This window comes from Mustela nigripes, chromosome 1 (genome assembly GCF_022355385.1).
Source record: "Mustela nigripes isolate SB6536 chromosome 1, MUSNIG.SB6536, whole genome shotgun sequence".
NCBI lineage: Eukaryota > Metazoa > Chordata > Mammalia > Carnivora > Mustelidae > Mustela > Mustela nigripes.
In genome coordinates this window covers 129,090,827-129,110,007 of record NC_081557.1, presented here as the reverse complement: position 1 = coordinate 129,110,007, position 19,181 = coordinate 129,090,827, and the positions used below count along the sequence as shown (strand labels likewise).

General features: G+C 32.4%; 1 protein-coding gene across 4 annotated transcripts in view; it reads left to right on the top strand.

Moving 5' to 3' along the window:
- The window catches only part of LRBA (LPS responsive beige-like anchor protein), a 729,505-nt gene that overhangs the window by 511,781 nt on the left and 198,543 nt on the right, over positions 1 to 19,181 (top strand). For all 4 annotated transcript variants that reach the window (XM_059373625.1, XM_059373604.1, XM_059373615.1 and 1 more), the window contains exons 41-43: positions 8,532 to 8,649; positions 10,736 to 10,838; positions 15,608 to 15,723. In XM_059373625.1, coding sequence (XP_059229608.1) covers positions 8,532 to 8,649; positions 10,736 to 10,838; positions 15,608 to 15,723 — 337 coding nt within the window. The remainder of the gene's footprint in view (positions 1 to 8,531; positions 8,650 to 10,735; positions 10,839 to 15,607; positions 15,724 to 19,181) is intronic.

Below are 19,181 nucleotides of genomic sequence, written 5' to 3'. Positions count from 1 at the left end.
ATTGTTAACATAAAAAATGCAAAAGTGATTTTGAGGATGGAAAGTTGGCCAGAGCGGTGTTAAGAAAATTTTAGAGAGAAAATAGCTGAATGAGGGAAATGTCTTTTTTGCCTTTTTCTGATTTTGAGAGTATAGATTAATGCATAAATTTATGTATACTTATGTTTAACTTACCTTATTAATAAAATGAAAAGGTGTTGGTCATGAGGCGCCTGGGTGGCTCAGTCGTTTTTGATTGTTTGCCTTGGGCTCTGGTCATGATCTCTGAGTCCTGGGGTCAAGCCCCGCAGAGTAGAAGAATTACCGTCACAATTCCTTGGCACTATGATACATAGCATTACTGTGGGTAGTACTGGCTAGACGAAGGAATGGTATGTGAAATTCATGATGATAAATACTTTCAATGAGGGCAAATCTTGAAGATTAGAAAGTGTAGGTTCACAATACAAATGAAGTTTTACAACAAAATCCAACATTTAGTATAAATAGCTTTTAAATAAGAACCGAAACTAAATGAAGCAAATTGTATTGGTATCATAAAAGCTTGACTACAAAAAGCCCAAAACCAGTGGTGATAAACAGGAGTTTTGAATAAGAAAGAATTTAACGGGGAACTGAAAATCATGGTTTATTTGTTGAATGAAACCCAGCTTTGCGATTTGGGCTATCTATTCAGTGGGGAATCTGCACTTGCTCACATGTGCCCTCGCTTTCAAATAAGTAATAAAATCTTAAAAAAAAAAAACAATAGGTATTGGTGGTAATGATTGTCTTTTCAAGGAATCATTTGAAATAGACAAAACTCTACTGGGCAAAGTTAATAAACTTGCTAAGATTCCAGACTATATATTAGTAATTCTTTTACTAATCCAAAATATTGAAGTTTTTCTTTTTTTTATATAGTGCAAGGTAATTTCTCTATCTCATAGTAAAATCAAATGGAACACTTTAACACCTTCTTCATGATAAAATTGACATTGTGGTTTTGTTTTTATTATGTTTGTATTTAAAAGTTAGGTATCTTTATTCTTTAATTCAGGTAGTTATTTAAGTTTATTCTTTTTCTGAAAGTGTAATACCTTTACCTCACATGGTGCTGTGAAAAATAAAGTAAGGTACATTCATGTTCCTTAATATTCTTTTGTGGTATATTTTGGATTCTTTTAAAAATAATTAGATGCAGATATATTTAAATTAAAAAACTAAATTAAAACTTAGTTGATGATATATAAATACCTTCTTTTTATACTTCTGCATTGCCACATTTGCTTTTGACTCATTAAGATATATATTAAATGTTAAGTAAGAGATCGCTTTTATGATACATCATTTAGAATGCAAATTATTTTGAAGCTGAAGAATATTGAAAATAAAAGAGAACCAACTAAATCGTCTGAATTATTTACAGGCCAGGGGCTTAAAGGTACACTACTCCAGCACAAATATTAAATTATGAAATGGGAATTTCAGTTTGCCATAAATCTGTCTGCCATAACAGCTTAAAATAAAATAGTTTTACCCATCTAAAGCAACATCAATTTGCCAGTCAGTGCTTCATGTATCAAAGAGTGTGCTGTGAAAATATCAATATCATTGGTTAATATAAATGAAATTAATTTTTAAAGCTGGGCTAAAGGTTGACATCTGAAAAATTGCATTACTTTGCAGAAGAGAAATTTCTGTCTTCTAGTGAAATTTCAGGTCATGAGGGCAAGTAATTTTCACAATCTTCAATGGGAGCCAGTGAAATATGAACTTCATTGTCACCTAGCCCCAAAGCGATAAGATAAAATGAGCTGATACATCATTTGCTGTGGTTTTATCATCTCCCTCAGTAATTGGAAGAGAAAACATAAGAGTGTATGTGTTTGTGTGCTCCCCTCTTGCCCCTCCCAGCTGCCCCATCATCCACACCCAGGCTAAAACCATTTTAGCCCAATCAATACAGAGGTCACGTAGCATTTTATTTATATATTTTTAATTTTTCATACTGACTAAACTGCCAAGTAGAACATTAGAGTAATGAATATGTTTAATTGAATTTGTCACCCATGAAAATGCTAAGGAGAATACTGTACTACATCATAGTAACTAGTAAGCAGGAGGAAATTTACTATATAGAAGGAAAAAAATTAAATAACTCATAATTAATTTAATAGGTAATTTCCTTTCATATTCATAACTTTCGTACTTTTGTTATCATTGTTCTGCTCTTTTCAAAGTTTGGAGACATTCTGCATATTCATGGATAATATTTAATAGCAAAATTACTATTGTAAAGTTTTAATCAACCAACTATATATCATTTTTAAATTCAATAAGACCTCTAAGTTTTACTTAAAAATTTATCTTTGAAAACTTAATAGTTCTATGGTAGGTGATGAAGTAAATCCATAAGCCAACTAGAATACAGTATTATTAGAATAAATTCTGAGTTTATGAATAAACTCGTAAGTGCCATGCTTTGATAACAAATTTCAGAGAAAATTGTATGCAGCAAAATCCAAAAACTATGTTAATAACAGCATGGTAAACTTTAAAATACTTGACTAAAATTACTTTCTACTAGTTTGTTAACATTGCAGTTATTATAATTAAAATTTGTAAATTTATCTAGTGATGAGTTGCTATTAGAATATTTTTCAGTGAAGTATTTGAAGTATATTTCAAAGAGTAAATATTTGAAATATATCTAAAATGAAAACATTTTATTTTTCATTTTAGATATATTTCAAATATTTACTGTTTTCTCAAATTAATGTATAATCTTTGTGACTAATTTATAATTGCTTTTCATGAAAGTGGAATATGAATATTTTCTTGACTTTCCTTCCAGTGGTGTCATCGCTTAATTGATAGAATGATTGGCTTATATTTTGTATATTAAGTTTGAAACATTTTTCATGATGTTACATATATTCTATATATTTTATAAAAAAAGTTTTGTTACAAAATTGTAAGTATACTTGGTGATATATATTATCTAATTTTACTTTTATTATCAAATTCTTCAGAAATCAATATGAAATTGCCTCAAAGTAAACCCTCCAAAACCTGACAAATATGTGGGACTAGTGTTTGCAATGCTAGTCTTAAACATTAAGCAAGAACAGTATTTTAAAAAGCCTTTTACTGATTTTTATATACAAACACCTATTTCTATTTTGAGGTAAAAGATTTTATCATTTTTATATTTTTCCCTTTAAAATTTTAAAAAACATTTTAAATTTATTGAGGGTAGTTTGTATAGTTTTTGAAAACAAGACTTTTTTTCTTTACTTAAATGAAGCAAATATGACTGTTTTTAGAGACTACTTAAAAAATCTTTTAAAGCTTGATATTCAATAAAATTATGCAATTGGGCAATAAATACATTTCTATTTCTCTCAGGATGAGCAAACATAAGATTATATTTGAATAAATTCATAAGCTTTTCAAAATAAATGATTAAAAGTAAAGTGGAAAAATTGATTTCCTTTAAGCCAATAAATGCAACAGGGTGAAGAAGTTTTTATATGTATTCACAGTACATTATTTGAAAGATAGAAGAAATTATTATGTGTATTATTTGGGAAAAATAATATATCCCTTTTCAGAAGGCTCAATTTTTAGGTAAAAATTTTAAAGATATGTTTAATATTTTTAATGTAAAGAAATGGTATATACACTTGATGAATGTGTATGTGTGTATATTTAAAATTAAGTGCTGATTTCTTTCTTTCCTCTCTTACCTCAACATTTTAATTAAATATCCTTGTTAAACAAATTATAAAAAAATAAAGTTGAATTTACTTTTACTATTAATACTAACCTTATTAAAACAAGGTGATAAACATTCAAAGAGTCTGTGGGCTTAAGCTTTCAAGCTATTCTAGACTTGGGGTCATAACTGCAGAGCAATGGTAATGATACGGTTTCCATAGCAACTGATTCATTGGAGGGCTAGACCTCTGTCTAGGGTGCTGTCAGTGTATGTAGAGTTTCAGCGAACAGAAAGTCCCAAAGAAGGATCTGCTTCCACCTAATCCAGTTTTAATTGAACTCTAGAGACTTTGAAGTGAAGCCTCAGACCAAGAATATACTATTCCAATAAGAAATAAACCTCTTGCTTAGCAAGGCCTCAGTTGCATTTCAGTACTGACACCTTTTCCTAATGAATACCTTAAAGAAATGTTATTATATCAATTTCAGCTACTACTTGTATTACTTAAAAGATTTTTTGTTTCATTTTAACCCAGCTATCTTGACCGTAAGTATAGAACTTCATTTGTTAATTCTCTTTAAGTCATGCTAGTTTTTTGTGTGTGATTTTAATTTTTGATACTTATGGCAATTTTATATAATTTTGTCTTCTCTCCTCCTGTTTCTTTTTCTCTCACTTTTAACACAATAGACCAAATTATATTTAATTTGAAAGCACACTACTGTCATACCTTCAGTATGATACCTGGTTTATATCAGGTTTGAAAACATATAAAACAATGGTGGATATTATTTATGGATGTATATGTACTAATAGTGTAAAAACTGACATGGAAATGATGAAGCTTAAAACAAGAATAGTGATTTGCTCTCACAAAGAAGGAAAATGAGATTAGGAAGAGTTATATATGGGAATGTCAATACCTCTAAAATGCTTTATTTTTTAAAGATATGCAATAAGATGGGAAAATGTGAGGATTTTATATGGTTGAGTAATGGGTACATGGGGTTTATGTCATTTTCTGCAGTTGTGAAGATGATTTGGTAATAAAACATTTTAAAGAAGCATCCCACTTTTAAGTCAGTTTTTTAATAACTATACTGTTTAAAGGTATGGGATATAAATTGAATTTTTTATTAGAAAACCTTCAGTACATTAAAAATCTTATAATACTGTTTTAGTATGCATGTTTTTATTAATAATTGAAGTATCTTTGAATATAATTAAATGTTTAGTTGCATGGCCATGATCTTATAATGACTGAACCCACCATTATGAGCAACAGGTTTTATTATATAGCTTTATAGATATCAAAGGTAGAATTTTCAGGTTAGTGTGTGATATTCTGAGCATATCATAGATCTTAGAGGAGTCTTTGTTATTTGTATTCTTTGATTTCCTTCTTTCACCTATAACCCAAGGACAGGAAGACAAATGTAGTTGATGAACATTCTGATAAGTTGAGTTATAGTTTAACAAATATTTAAGTCCTTTACAAATGTGACAATGTAGAATGTATATTGTAACCTTTGTATTTTTGTATTGGAGAATATGGAAGTAGGCTGGACTCTGCCACTAACTTCCCAAGGGACTTTGTATTAACTATTTAATTGATCTGGCTCTCATTCTCCTTACTAATAATTCGATACTAGGTTGGAGTCTAAGTGTTACAGAACATATACTAGATTGTCTCCTACTTGGTAAGTCTAGGGTGGCAAATTCAAATGCCAACAGGAACTGGACAGTTAATAGTAAATGAATGAATGAGTAGAGACTGTGCCAAAATGATGGGTGTATGTCAGTTGTTACCATGTGGCAGATAGATCTAGGTTTGACAGATGCCCTAGTTTTTCTGAGAAACCAGAAATCTCAATATTTTGTTAAAATGTCATATGGTCCAAACAAAATGAATTTGGGCCATATATTGAGCTTAGGTTGCTATTCACTGACTCATGTAATCATTCAGAAACATCTTCTTTTTGACAGACATTGTTCTAGACAGTGGAAATAGAGTATACTAAAAGTCTTTGTTCTGGTAGAACTAATACTCTAATATTTTAGTGCTAAATAGAGACAATGGACAAGCAAGCTGATAAAAATTTCAAGTAATGATAAGTGTTGTGAAGGAAATCTGATGAGTTTGAGGTGGTTATGGAAGAAGTGGGGTTTAGATCCAGTGGCTTCTCTGAGTTGGTGACATTGGAGCAAAAATCTAATGTGAGAATCAGCTAATTATGTGAGGATTTGGGAGAACATTTGAGTCAGACAAGAAAATATCTGTGAAGGCCCCAAAAAGGAATGAATTGGGCTCATCAGTGAGTCTCAGATGTAAGGCATTATAAATAATTATAAAGAGCGTCAGTGTTTATTATGCATGTAGTGGGATGTTCATTAAATGCATGAATGATGTGATCTGATTTATATTTTAAAATTCTATTAAAATTTTTTTTTCTTTGGCTCCTCTGGTCATAGTAGATTCTGCTATGGTAAGATAGAGAGACCAAGTAGGAGGCACTGTAGGCTCTGGAGGCTTGGGCCTACTGGTCATGGTGAGAGACCATGTACATGTAGCCTCTGCTTTCAAAAAATCTTGAGAGTAAGACTTACAGTTTTATTCTTTCTTTTCGTGTTCATTTCTCCTGATCTTATTTATGCAGGTATTGGCTGAATGAAAATAGATGCCTGTATCACCAGTTTTAAAACTAAAAGTTTGTTTGGTCCTTAGAACTTTTGTTTTGTTTTTCAAAAAACACTGAGACTTGGAGTTATTCTTTTGTTTTTAGATCCTTAGTGCCAAAAATAGAATTCGTAGAAAGATCTAAATACATACTTAGTGAATTAAATAAGGTAGTTTTTTTTACCAAAGAAATTGCATTTTTACATTGAGGAATATAGATTTTTTGTATTTAAAATCTAGAATATGGAAATGAATATAGAAAAAGAAAGTTCTTGTGGGATAAATTCTTATTATTTTTTTCTCTCTTTGCTTATCTCATCTTTGTCCCTACCTTTCAATATCATAATCACATGTCATTCTATTTGAATTTTTTAATGGCGGTTACTTTTGAGAAAGAGATATCTTAATTATTTGCTTTCAGGGATTTTCATTGGGTTTTGATAGTAAATGCATCTCATTTTCTTTATTAAATTAATATTAGGTGAAGTACTTATGTAAGAAATGCCACATCTGGCTTTCCTTTAACACCTTCATAATTAAGCTTTTGAAATGAACTTTTTAAAAAACAAAACTTGAATAACAAAGCAGCAAAGTGGCTTAGGACTAAAGACAGGATTACTTTGAGTTGGCAAAGCATTCTAAGCTACTGCGTCTGTCACATGGGATGACAAGAATTGTAACAAGTTACTCTGACAACCACCTACTCCATAGAGAGATTATGTTGAGTTCATTTGCAGGTTTGTGTTTAGCCTAGCTGACAAAATGATACTTAACCTCTTATACAGTCAGTCTTTGTGCTTTCTGAATGAGTGACTGTTGGCTTAACAGTGACCTTAAAATGTGATGTTTTTTTTGAAGTTATGAACCTGAAGATATATATAATTTTTTGTTTTATTAAAAAACAGACATACATCACTGTATTAGTTAAAGAATACAGCATGATGGTTTCTTGTACATATATTGTGAAATGATTACCACAATATGTTTATTCATCTCCTCATATAGATATAATTTTTTTAAAAAAGGAAAAAGGGGAAATTTCTCCTTGCAATGAGAACTTAGGATTTGCTCTAAATATATATTTTAAAGCATATAAAAGGTACTTCTGCAATAGAAACTAAAAAAAGAAACAAAAAATAAAACCCCAAAACAAATATTAAGCAAAAAGCAGAGTCAGACCTCTAAATACAGAGAACAAACTGAGGGTTGCCAGAGGGGAGGGATGGGGCTGGGCAAAAATGGGTGAAGGGGAGTGGGAGGTATAAGCTTCCAGTTAAGAAATGAATGAGTCAGAGGAATAAAAGGCACAGCATTAGGAATGCAGTCAATAATACTGTAATAGCAATATAATAGGACAGATGGTAGCTACACTTACAGTGAACATAGCATAATGTGTAAACTTGTCAAATCACTAAGTTATACATACACCTGAAACTAAGGTAACATTGTGTTTCAACTGTACTTAAACAAAACCTGATAAAAACCTCACATAACATAAAAAATATATTTCTGAGTACATTAAATTTGTATTATATGAAACTGAATTGTATATGTGATCTATAAGCACGTAGGGCATTCTTCTGAAGTTTCCTTCTTTTTATCTAAAACTTAACTTTCCATAACAGGATTCAAAACCCGATCACTAAATAGTGAAATTTGTATTTCCTGAAAAGCATCAGATTACATCAGTGCTTTTATTTTTTTTTTTAAGATTTTTTTAAAAAATTCATTTATTTGACAGAGATCACAAGTAGGCAGAGAGGCAGACAGAGAGAGGAGAGGAAGCAGGTTCCCCACTGAGCAGAGAGCCCGATGTGGGGCTCAATCCCAGAACCCTGGGATCATGACCTAAGCTGAAGGCAGAGGCTTTAATCCACTGAGCCACTCAGGCGCCCCACATCAGTTCTTTTAAATGCCCCAAATATATTTCTAAATAGATGTTTTATAATTTTGCTCTGCTTTTTCATTGTTTCCTTTATGTAAGTTGCAGTCTGTTTTCTTAGTCTCCCTCCAAATTATTTTCATAACTTTTTGCAGTTTTTAGAAATTATTTTTCTTAATAGGGTATTTTCTGTTTTATTCAGGGGAAAAAAACAAAAAGAAAAAATTAAACTGTTGTTACTTACTTGGGCTTATTTTTTTCCTCGCTAGATCCTGGCATATACAGAAGGGCTGCATGGAAAATGGCTATTCACAGAGATACGATCAATCTTTTCTCGTCGTTATCTTTTGCAAAATACAGCTTTGGAGATCTTTATGGCAAACAGAGGTAATATGTTTCAGAAGTATATTGTTATAAAGCTACCCTCCATCTCTTTCAGATTTTATTTTTGAACATACCGTATTGTTTCCATTTAGATAGTAATTTGTAGTCTACTCTCTGCCATACTGACCTCATTTTTTGAGGTCATGCATTTTCATGTTTTTCTTTTCCCCATTTGGTCATTCTTAGAATTCTTTGTAGTAGTTTTAGTTTTCTGGCCATATTAAAGATTAGTGAAAAGTTTTCTAAATATGGCAAATAACTCACTATTTAATCAGTTGGGGAATTTTGATGTTCTTAGTATTGCTCTGATGCTTAAACTCCTTCTGGAAGGTGGATGCATTTATAGAGGGGAGAGGGTAATCAAATAATTGATACACTTATTCAATCTTTAGTCTAATCTATTGCCATTTATAAAGGGACCATCAGAAAATGGTACTCAAGTGTCCTGGTTGCTTTGTATTACATCATTCTTGAAATAACTAAAATTCGATTTGTGGGTTTAAAATGGAAGTTGCTGAAATTCATTAAGACAAATAGGAGAGACAAGGTGAACTTGAAGTAAAAGCATTGGTGGATATGAGTGGAGGCATACCAGGGAGAATATATAAAACCTAGTGACTTATAGTACATACTCCTTATACATAAGTAGATTGAAGTTTTATTTTCTACACATTGTCATTTTAAAAAATCTACACAAAGTAAGGTATATTCCATACACACATTATTTTCCCTTTATGGAGTGAAGTGTCTTTTTAGAATACAGATTTCTTTAGATGGAGATGTATCTTCCCTTCCTATTTGGTCATCTTCCCTATACATACCTCTTTTTCCCAATGTAAACATTATTCTTCCAGGCAAATAATCAAGTGAATCTTTCACTCTTTAGTTCAGCCTGCATTTTCACTGTCCCAAAGGGGTTTTGTTACACTCTTTCAGTATTAATTACTTGCTCATCCTCGTTCATATTTTACTCCTTTAAAATTTCTTATGCACCCTTGGTTTTGTGTGTTTTTCTTTCGCCTTTCCTTCATGACCTTTGTTATCTGCCATAACATTATGATAGTTTTTCTGTTGTAGTTTTTTTCCCCCTATATTTAATGTAATAATGGATATATAGGGATAGCTTATTAAGAAGGTATGTTGGATATGTATATATGACACCTTAGTGAATGATCATGTGCTTATTTACCTGAAAAATGCTGGTAATGCCAGTGTTTAAAACTATACCAGAGTAATAAATTTTTTCTGAAGAATTTTTTTTAAACTGGGTAGAGAAAAGGGATCATTTTCTAGATGAGTACATAGTGGTTATGATGCTAAAATTATAATAGAATTAAAATTTTAAGACTGTCCAAATTGACACCTTCTAAATTCTCTCCCATGATTTTGAATTTATTTTTGTATTTCTTAAGAAGATCAAAAATTTATAATGATTAATAAATTAAGATTCATGTACTAAATATGTATTGTGTATTGGTTGTGTTTCTTGATAGTCTCAAATTGTGGTATTATTGACGTAGAGATGATTAGAAAACATTTAAATTTGATTATTAACTATAGAGGAAAAGTTTTCCTTTAGGTCACACATTGTTCTGGATTATGTGAGCATACAAATTATTAAACATAAAAATTGTAAAGAGAATGATTTTTAAACTTCATCATTGGAAATAAATATGTGACAATTTAGTACTTATATCTATAGTATGTTTGGTGTTAGACTGTTAAATATGTAAAGTTAAAACTTTAAATATTTATAGAAACTCAAGATATATATGTTTAACTTGCTAAAATTCAATTTTGTAAATTCAAAATGTAGCTAATCTCAGCTTCATGTCACATTAATGCAACAACAGTTTTTAGAATTTCTGACAGTGTTTGGAGAAGGAACTATCTGTGACTAAGGTATTTATAAATAAAATGATTATTACCTGTGGTTATTAATACTAAAACTTGGTATGCACTATAATAAAAGTAATATGGCAGGAATTGTATACCTGAAATAAGAGTAGATATTTTATTAGACAAAGAAGTCAGTTTTCCAAGAAGGAAGTTATGTTGTGTTCTAACTTTTAAAAATGATTTTTCATAGTTGCTGTAATGTTCAACTTCCCAGACCCTGCAACAGTAAAGAAAGTGGTTAATTATCTACCTCGTGTTGGTATTGGAACCAGTTTTGGTTTACCTCAAACCAGGTACTGTTTTATATGAGAAAAATTTGGAAAATTATCTGTATTAGTATTTTTTCTTACTTAATTTTCTTACTTATTTTAAACTCCTTCTGTTTTATAGTTCATATTAAATGATTATTAATGCATCATTTTGAGTCAACTGAACTTCTATTTGAAAAACTAGAAAAAGAGGAACAAATGTAAACTAGAATAGGTTGAAAGAAGAAAATAATAAAGGCTGAACATTAATAAAAATGTAAGCAAAAACAATAAATAAAAATCAATGCAATGAAAATTTGTTTCTCTGAAAAGATTAATAAATGTAATAAATATATACACAAGACTTATGAAGAAAAAGACACAAATTGCTACTATCAAGGATGAAAGAGGGGACATCACAACAGGTCTCACAGATACTTAAAGGAAAATAAGGATATATTATGAACAAATTTGTGTTCCTTAGACAAGTTAGATGAAATGGACAAATTTCCATCCAATAGATAACCTTAATACCTCTACAGGAGAAATTGAATTTGTAGTTAAAAGTCTTCTGACAGAGATAATTCCTAGCTCAAATGGTTTCATTGGCAAATTCTATGAAATATTAAATGGAGAAATAATACCGTTTCTAGGCAAACTATTACAGAAAATGGAAAAGAAAGACAAATGTTTAAAGTTATTCTATGAGGGAAGCATTATCTGAATTCAAAATCCACAGAAAAGCATTACCAGGAAGGGAAACTACTGATCATCTTGATTAGAAAAGAAGAAATAAAAGTTTCCTATCAAGTCTTCTCTTCATAGGCTGTTTGAATGTCTACATGACATGGAAGCTGACTTTCCCAGAGTAAGTGATTCAAAAGAGAATGAGGCAGAAGCCCCAGTGTCTTTTTATGACCTACCCGTGATAGGCTGAGTAGGTTGTCAATTCTGCTGCATTATATTTGTTATAATGTAGTCATTAAATATAGCCCAGGCTCCAAGGGAGGGGAAAAGTTTCACTTCTTAAAGAGGAAGTATCAAAAAAAATGAAAAAAAAAAAAAAAAAAGAGAGAGAGTAAGTATCAAAGAATTTATGAACATATTTTAAAACTACCACAGGGTACAACTCTTATGTAAAAGGGGCACCTAAAGTGGACTTTCTAGATGATAAGCAGTAGTTGCTTTATAATGCCAGTGAGGATTTTGATTAGTTTTATAATTTAATGACCAATTTCAGGTTCAGAATGAAACAGCTCAGAATTGTATAGTAAATTTCTTAATCTTAATAAGAAAGTCTTTTTTCTACTAATTATTTTTTTTAAGTTTTATTCATCAACTAATATGTGTTATCATACCTGGGAAATCTTTGTAATGATTTCCCACAATTAATGAAAGCTGGATGTAGGTTAATTCATTAAACCAGCTATTTGAATAGATCTCAAACACTAACAGAGTGTTTATTATCCAGCAGTGGGCAAGATAGATACCATCTTACCCATGCATGTTTTAACAGATATGCAGACAAAATAAATTAATGTGTAAGTGATGGGAGGAATATAATAAGGGTGTTATAATAGTGATTAGTGGAGTAGAGATGAGATGCTTTGGATTCTGTGGCCAGAAATGTCCTCCTATTGGGGCGCCTGGGTGGCTCAGTGGGTTAAGCCGCTGCCTTCGGCTCAGGTCATGATCTCAGGGTCCTGGGATCGAGTCCCGCATCGGGCTCTCTGCTCAGCAGGGAGCCTGCTTCCCTCTCTCTCTCTCTCTCTCTGCCTGCCTCTCTATCTACTTGTGATTTCTCTCTGTCAAATAAATAAATAAAATTAAAAAAAAAATGTCCTCCTATGTGACTTTTAAGTTTTAATTTGAAAGAATAGAATCAGCTTACTTTTGAAAGCAGAAATATCATATGTAAAAGTCCTGAAATAAGGTGAGGTTCCAGTATTTTTAAGGAATGTTGGAAGGCAGATATCATTGGAACTTAGTGATTCTGGGAAGAAGAGTGTCAGTTCAGAGAGAAGAATTTAGGGGCGCCTGGGTGGCTCAGTGGGTTAAAGCCTCTGCCTTCAGTTCAGGTCATGATCCCAGGGTCCTGGATCAAGCCCTGCATCTGGCTTTCTGCTCAGCAGGGAGCCTGCTTCCTCCTCTCTCTCTGCCTGCTTCTCTGTAATCTCTGTCTGTCAAATAAATAAATAAATAACATCTAAAAAAAAAAAGAGAGAGTTTATTGTGGAAATCCAGGTGATATGTGATGCTGATAGTGCAGTTAAAGAGAGACATCCTTGTTTAGAAATTTTGAGAGCATACAATTTGTGTGACCTGGAGACTAGTTAGATAATGGAGGATGACAAGAGAGGGAGGTGTCCAGTGTGTCTTGCCAAGTTTTAGTTTAAGTTGCTGAATAGCATCTACTGAGATTGGGAACACTGGAGAAGGCATAGTTGTGTATCTGTCCCCCCAAGTTTGGGGTCGAGGTTGTGAAGATGAGGTGATGGACAAAATATGAGAAATTTAGTTTTAGATCTGTTGAGATTGAAAGCCCTGAGTGATGTCGGTACTGAAATACTGAATAGGCAGTTGGAGCTCAAAAGAAAGATATAATAATTGGGAAACAGTGTTGAAAGACTGATCAGGAAGGCTAAAATATCCCCATCCTCCCCATCCTCACCTTTTCTATCAATACTATATTGGAGATTTCAGCTTGTGCAGTCAGAAAGGAAAAGAAGGAGGGAGAAATTAAAGGCATCCAGATTAGAAAGGGTGGGGAATTCCTGGATTCATTCCTGGATAACAGAAGTGTAAGGTTTGTATCTTGAAAACTATCAAATATGGCTGATAGAAATTTAAGACAGTCATCAAATAAATGGAGGCATTCCATACTCATGGATGAGAAGATTTTGTATGATTAAGATGTTAGTTCTTCCCAGATCTATAAAGTCAGTGCAGTCCCTCTCAAAGTCTAGCAGACTTTCTTGGAGATACTGAAGAGCTAAAATGCAGTGGATCTGGAACAATGCTGAAACAATGTTGAAAAAGAAGAACTGAGTTAGAGGACTCCAACTACCTGATTTCAAAACTAATTATTAAAGCCTCAGTAATCAAGATGGTCTGATACTTGTAAATAAATAGACATATAAATCAATGGGACAAAATTGAGAATACAGAAATAAAATCCATTTGCTTTCAGGAAATGTGCTAACACAACTCAATGAGGAAAATATAATCCTTGAACAATAGTGCTGAGACATTTAGATAGTCAAGAAAATTTCATTGCAAGAAAATGAACTTAAGCACTCAACATACTGTATTCATAAAAAATTAGCTCAAAGTGCATCATAGACATGTATTTAAGAGCTAAAACTTAAAAAAAAAAAAATTTCAGAATGTGGAAGAAAAACCTTCATGGTTTTTCCATGGAGTAGGCAAAGAATTCTGAGATGTGACACCAAAAGCATAATCCGTAAGAGAAAAAATTGAGTAATCGGATTTAATAAAAATTTAAAACTTTTGTACTTTAAAGGACACCACTAAGTATTTGAAAAGAGAAGTCCTAGAGTGGGAGAAATATTTGTACATAGTGTTTCTGATAAAGATCTTGTATTCAGAATATATGTAAAACTCTTACAAGAGTTTTAAGATGGATTTTTATAATGTGATATATTTTATATTCATGCACTGGAATACTATTCAGCAATTAAAAAATGAATTACTAATAACATGCCATATTGATGAATCTCAAAAGCATTATGATTAGTGAAGAAACCTGGTGCAGAAGACTTCATGATGTATGATTCCATTTATCTGAGATGTCCAGAAAAGGCAAGTTTATAGAGACAGAAAGCAGATTGATAGTTACCTAGAGCTGGGGATAGGAGTGGAGATTAACTGTAAATAGGCGCAAGGCAAGTTTTTGTGGTGATGAAATGGTCTGAAGTACATTGTGGTAATAATCACAGGACTCTAGAAATTTATTAATAAATCATTGAGTAGTATACTTATGTGGGTAAATTTTATAGTATTTAAATTATACACTTGAAAATTAAACAGAAAATATAGTTACCTTGTCTTTCGTGGTAAGAAGAACTGTCACAGCATACTTCTCTGAGATCCTAGGTTCTGAAGGTAATAATTAATCCTGCCACCTATTTACCACTCTAACTTAGTTTTAGTCAGTTACATCTTTTGTTATTTACATTGCATTAAAAAAAAAACACAGAAAACTTGGTCATCTATTACTAAGCTGTATAAAAAAAGAATAGTTTCTTTTACCTTTGTCCCACCCCATGAATAGACATGTGAAGAATTTAGAATCTTCCTTTTCCGTCTTATAAAGGGTATATAAACATAATATTTAAATTTAAAATGTAAAACGTGTTGTCTTTAAGAGAACTATTAAAATTGATAAAGATGTGAATACACACAAAAAGAAACCCCCACACAGAAAAAGATGTCAATACAATTTTATATCTTTCTGAGTTATTATAATCCTTTTATATAAGTAAATTCAGTAAGTTATTAATAGTACTATTATTAATGAACATTTATGGAAACTAGATATTATAATGGCATTGTAATGACAGCTTACTTGAATGAATAGAATATGTATCATGGACCTGTGGTTAGTCTAAATCGTGTAATCATTAATTGTACATTGAAACATTTCTTGTATTCATTAGTAAAACATGGACAGAACTTTTTAGAATATACAGATATCATTTTTTATGTTAAATATACAGAATAATCACAGATATTCATAATTTATTATTATGTTATAATTAAATTGATTCTATATCAAATTCTGTTTTTTGCAGGCGTATCTCATTAGCTAGTCCACGTCAACTCTTTAAAGCTTCTAATATGACTCAGCGATGGCAGCATAGAGAGATTTCAAATTTTGAGTATTTGATGTTTCTCAACACAATAGCAGGTAATCTGAACTTACGTGTTGACTTATTGCAAATGATAATTTTTTTCCAGTGATGTTATTAATTGTGATATTATTAAATTATTATGAGTACTAGTATAAATAGCTTACTTTTATTTTCATGATTACTACGTGAATACCTTATCAAGAGTAATTTTGAAAAGTAGAGTTTACAGTTTTACATATGAACAGCTGGCTGCTTGAGAAAATTAAAAATGGGTATGCACACTTTTTTCTAAAAATCTAAAATGAAAATTTACAACTATTTAATATAGTAATAATGGATCCATTATGGGATAGTGGAAATGAAAAACCATATATAAAATCTTAACCTGTTAATGACTTAATCAGAAGTGTGTTACATGATCAAACAAAAATGTAACATAGAAAAAAATAAACTTGGTAAAATATTAAGTAAAGGAATACTTACCTTATGATCCATATGTGAAAATCTAGAGTTAATGGTCCTCTGTAAGGTCTGTAATCAAGAAGTATTACTGAACATCACCCATGGAAACGGTTCTCTTTGAAAGAGAATAATTACTGAGGGTTCTGGAAAAGGAGATGGGGTAACTGAGTGATGGGCGTTAAGGAGGGCACATAGTGTCCTAGGCACAGGGTGTTAAACGTAACTAATGAATCATTGAAAACTACACCAAAAACTATGGATGTGCCACCTGTTGGCTAATTGAATCTAAATAAATATAAGCTAAATTTAAAAAGAGAGAGTAAAGAATAGAAATGTGCCATTACTTTTTGTTTGTAATAATTAGAATGAAGAAAACAGAGAATGTATTTGTAGGACGTTTGAGATTTCAAGTCAGCAAACTGACACAGTTTATATTTGAGGCACAAAGGAGGTACAGAGAGGATAAGGCATGTTGCTTGCTCTCAGAGAAGTTATTTTAAGTACAGATTTTAGCATTTACACGATTCTGGACAACGACTATAGATTCAACAAAAGAAATACAAAGTACTATTGTCAATAAAAGTTCAGAGAGAGAGGAAAATTATATTCATCCAGTTGATGGGAGTAAGGAAAAAAATCAGGAAGGATTTCATGTTCATATAAGGATAGATATTACTTTAGTAGAGGTGGTATTTGAGAGATTAGAAGTCACACAACTGAACCAGGAAGAAGTAGAAAGCCTGAACAGACCCATAACCAGTAAGGAGATTGAAACAGTCATTAAAAATCTCCAAACAAACAAAAGCCCAGGGCCAGACGGCTTCCCGGGGGAATTCTACCAAACATTTAAAGAAGAACTAATTCCTATTCTCCTGAAACTGTTCCAAAAAATAGAAATGGAAGGAAAACTTCCAAACTCATTTTATGAGGCCAGCATCACCTTGATCCCAAAACCAGACAAGGATCCCACCAAAAAAGAGAGCTATAGACCGATATCCTTGATGAACACAGATGTGAAAATACTCAACAAAATACTAGCCAATAGGATTCAACAGTACATTAAAAGGATTATTCACCACGACCAAGTGGGATTTATTCCAGGGCTGCAAGGTTGGTTCAACATCCGCAAATCAGTCAATGTGATACAACACATCAATAAAAGTAAGAACAAGAACCATATGATACTCTCAATAGATGCTGAAAAAGCATTTGACAAAGTACAACATCCCTTCCTGATCAAAACTCTTCAAAGTGTAGGGATAGAGGGCACATACCTCAATATCATCAAAGCCATCTATGAAAAACCCACCGCAAATATCATTCTCAATGGAGAAAAACTGAAAGCTTTTCCGCTAAGGTCAGGAACACGGCAGAGATGTCCATTATCACCACTGCTATTCAACATAGTACTAGAGGTCCTAGCCTCAGCAATCAGACAACAAAAGGAAATTAAAGGCATCCAAATCGGCAAAGAAGAAGTCAAATTATCACTCTTCACAGATGATATGATACTATTTGTGGAAAACCCAAAAGACTCCACTCCAAAACTGCTAGAACTTGTACAGGAATTCAGTAAAGTGTCAGGATATAAAATCAATGCACAGAAATCAGTTGCATTTCTCTACACCAACAACAAGACAGAAGAAAGAGAAATTAAGGAGTCCATCCCATTTACAATTGCACCCAAAACCATAAGATACTTAGGAATAAACCTAACCAAAGAGACACAGAATCTATACTCAGAAAACTCTAAAGTACTCATGAAAGAAATTGAGGAAGACACAAAGAAATGGAAAAATGTTCCATGCTCCTGGATTGGAAGAATAAATATTGTGAAAATGTCTGTGCTACCTAAAGCAATCTACACATTTAATGCAATTCCTATCAAAGTACCATCCATCTTTTTCAAAGAAATGGAACAAATAATTCTAAAATTTATATGAAACCAGAAAAGACCTCGAATAGCCAAAGGGATATTGAAAAAGAAAGCCAATGTTGGTGGCATCACAATTCCAGACTTTACGCTCTATTACAAAGCTGTCGTCATCAAGACAGCATGGTACTGGCACAAAAAGAGACACATAGATTACTGGAGCAGAATAGAGAGCTCAGAAATAGACCCTCAACTCTACAGTCGACTAATCTTCGGCAAAGCAGGAAAGAATGTCCAATGGAAAAAAGACAGCCTCTTCAATAAATGGTGCTGGGAAAATTGGACAGCCACATGCAGAAAAATGAAATTGGACCATTTCCTTACACCACACACAAAAATAGACTCAAAATGGATGAAGGACCTCAATGTGCAAAAGGAATCCATCAAAATCCTTGAGGAGAACACAGGCAGCAACCTCTTCGACCTCAGCCGCAGCAACATCTTCCTAGGAACAACGCCAAAGGCAAGGGAAGCAAGGGCAAAAATGAACTATTGGGATTTCATCAAGATCAAAAGCTTTTGCACAGCAAAGGAAACAGTTAACAAATTCAAAAGACAACTGACAGAATGGGAGAAGATATTTGCAAACGACATATCAGATAAAGGACTAGTGTCCAGAATCTATAAAGAACTTAGCAAACTCAACACCCAAAGAACAAATAATCCAATCAAGAAATGGGCAGAGGACATGAACAGACATTTCTGCAAAGAAGACATCCAGATGGCCAACAGACCTATGAAAAAGTGCTCCATATCACTCGGCATCAGGGAAATACAAATCAAAATCACAATGAGATATCACCTCACAACAGTCAGAATGGCTAAAATCAACAAGTCAGGAAATGACAGATGCTGGCGAGGATGCGGAGAAAGGGGAACCCTCCTACACTGTTGGTGGGAATGCAAGCTGGTGCAGCCACTCTGGAAAACAGCATGGAGGTTCTTCAAAATGTTGAAAATAGAACTGCCCTATGACCCAGCACTATTGGGCATTTACCCTAAAGATACAAACGTAGTGATCCAAAGGGGCACGTGCACCCGAATGTTTATAGCAGCAATGTCCACAATAGCCAAACTATGGAAAGAACCTAGATGTCCATCAACAGATGAATGGATCAA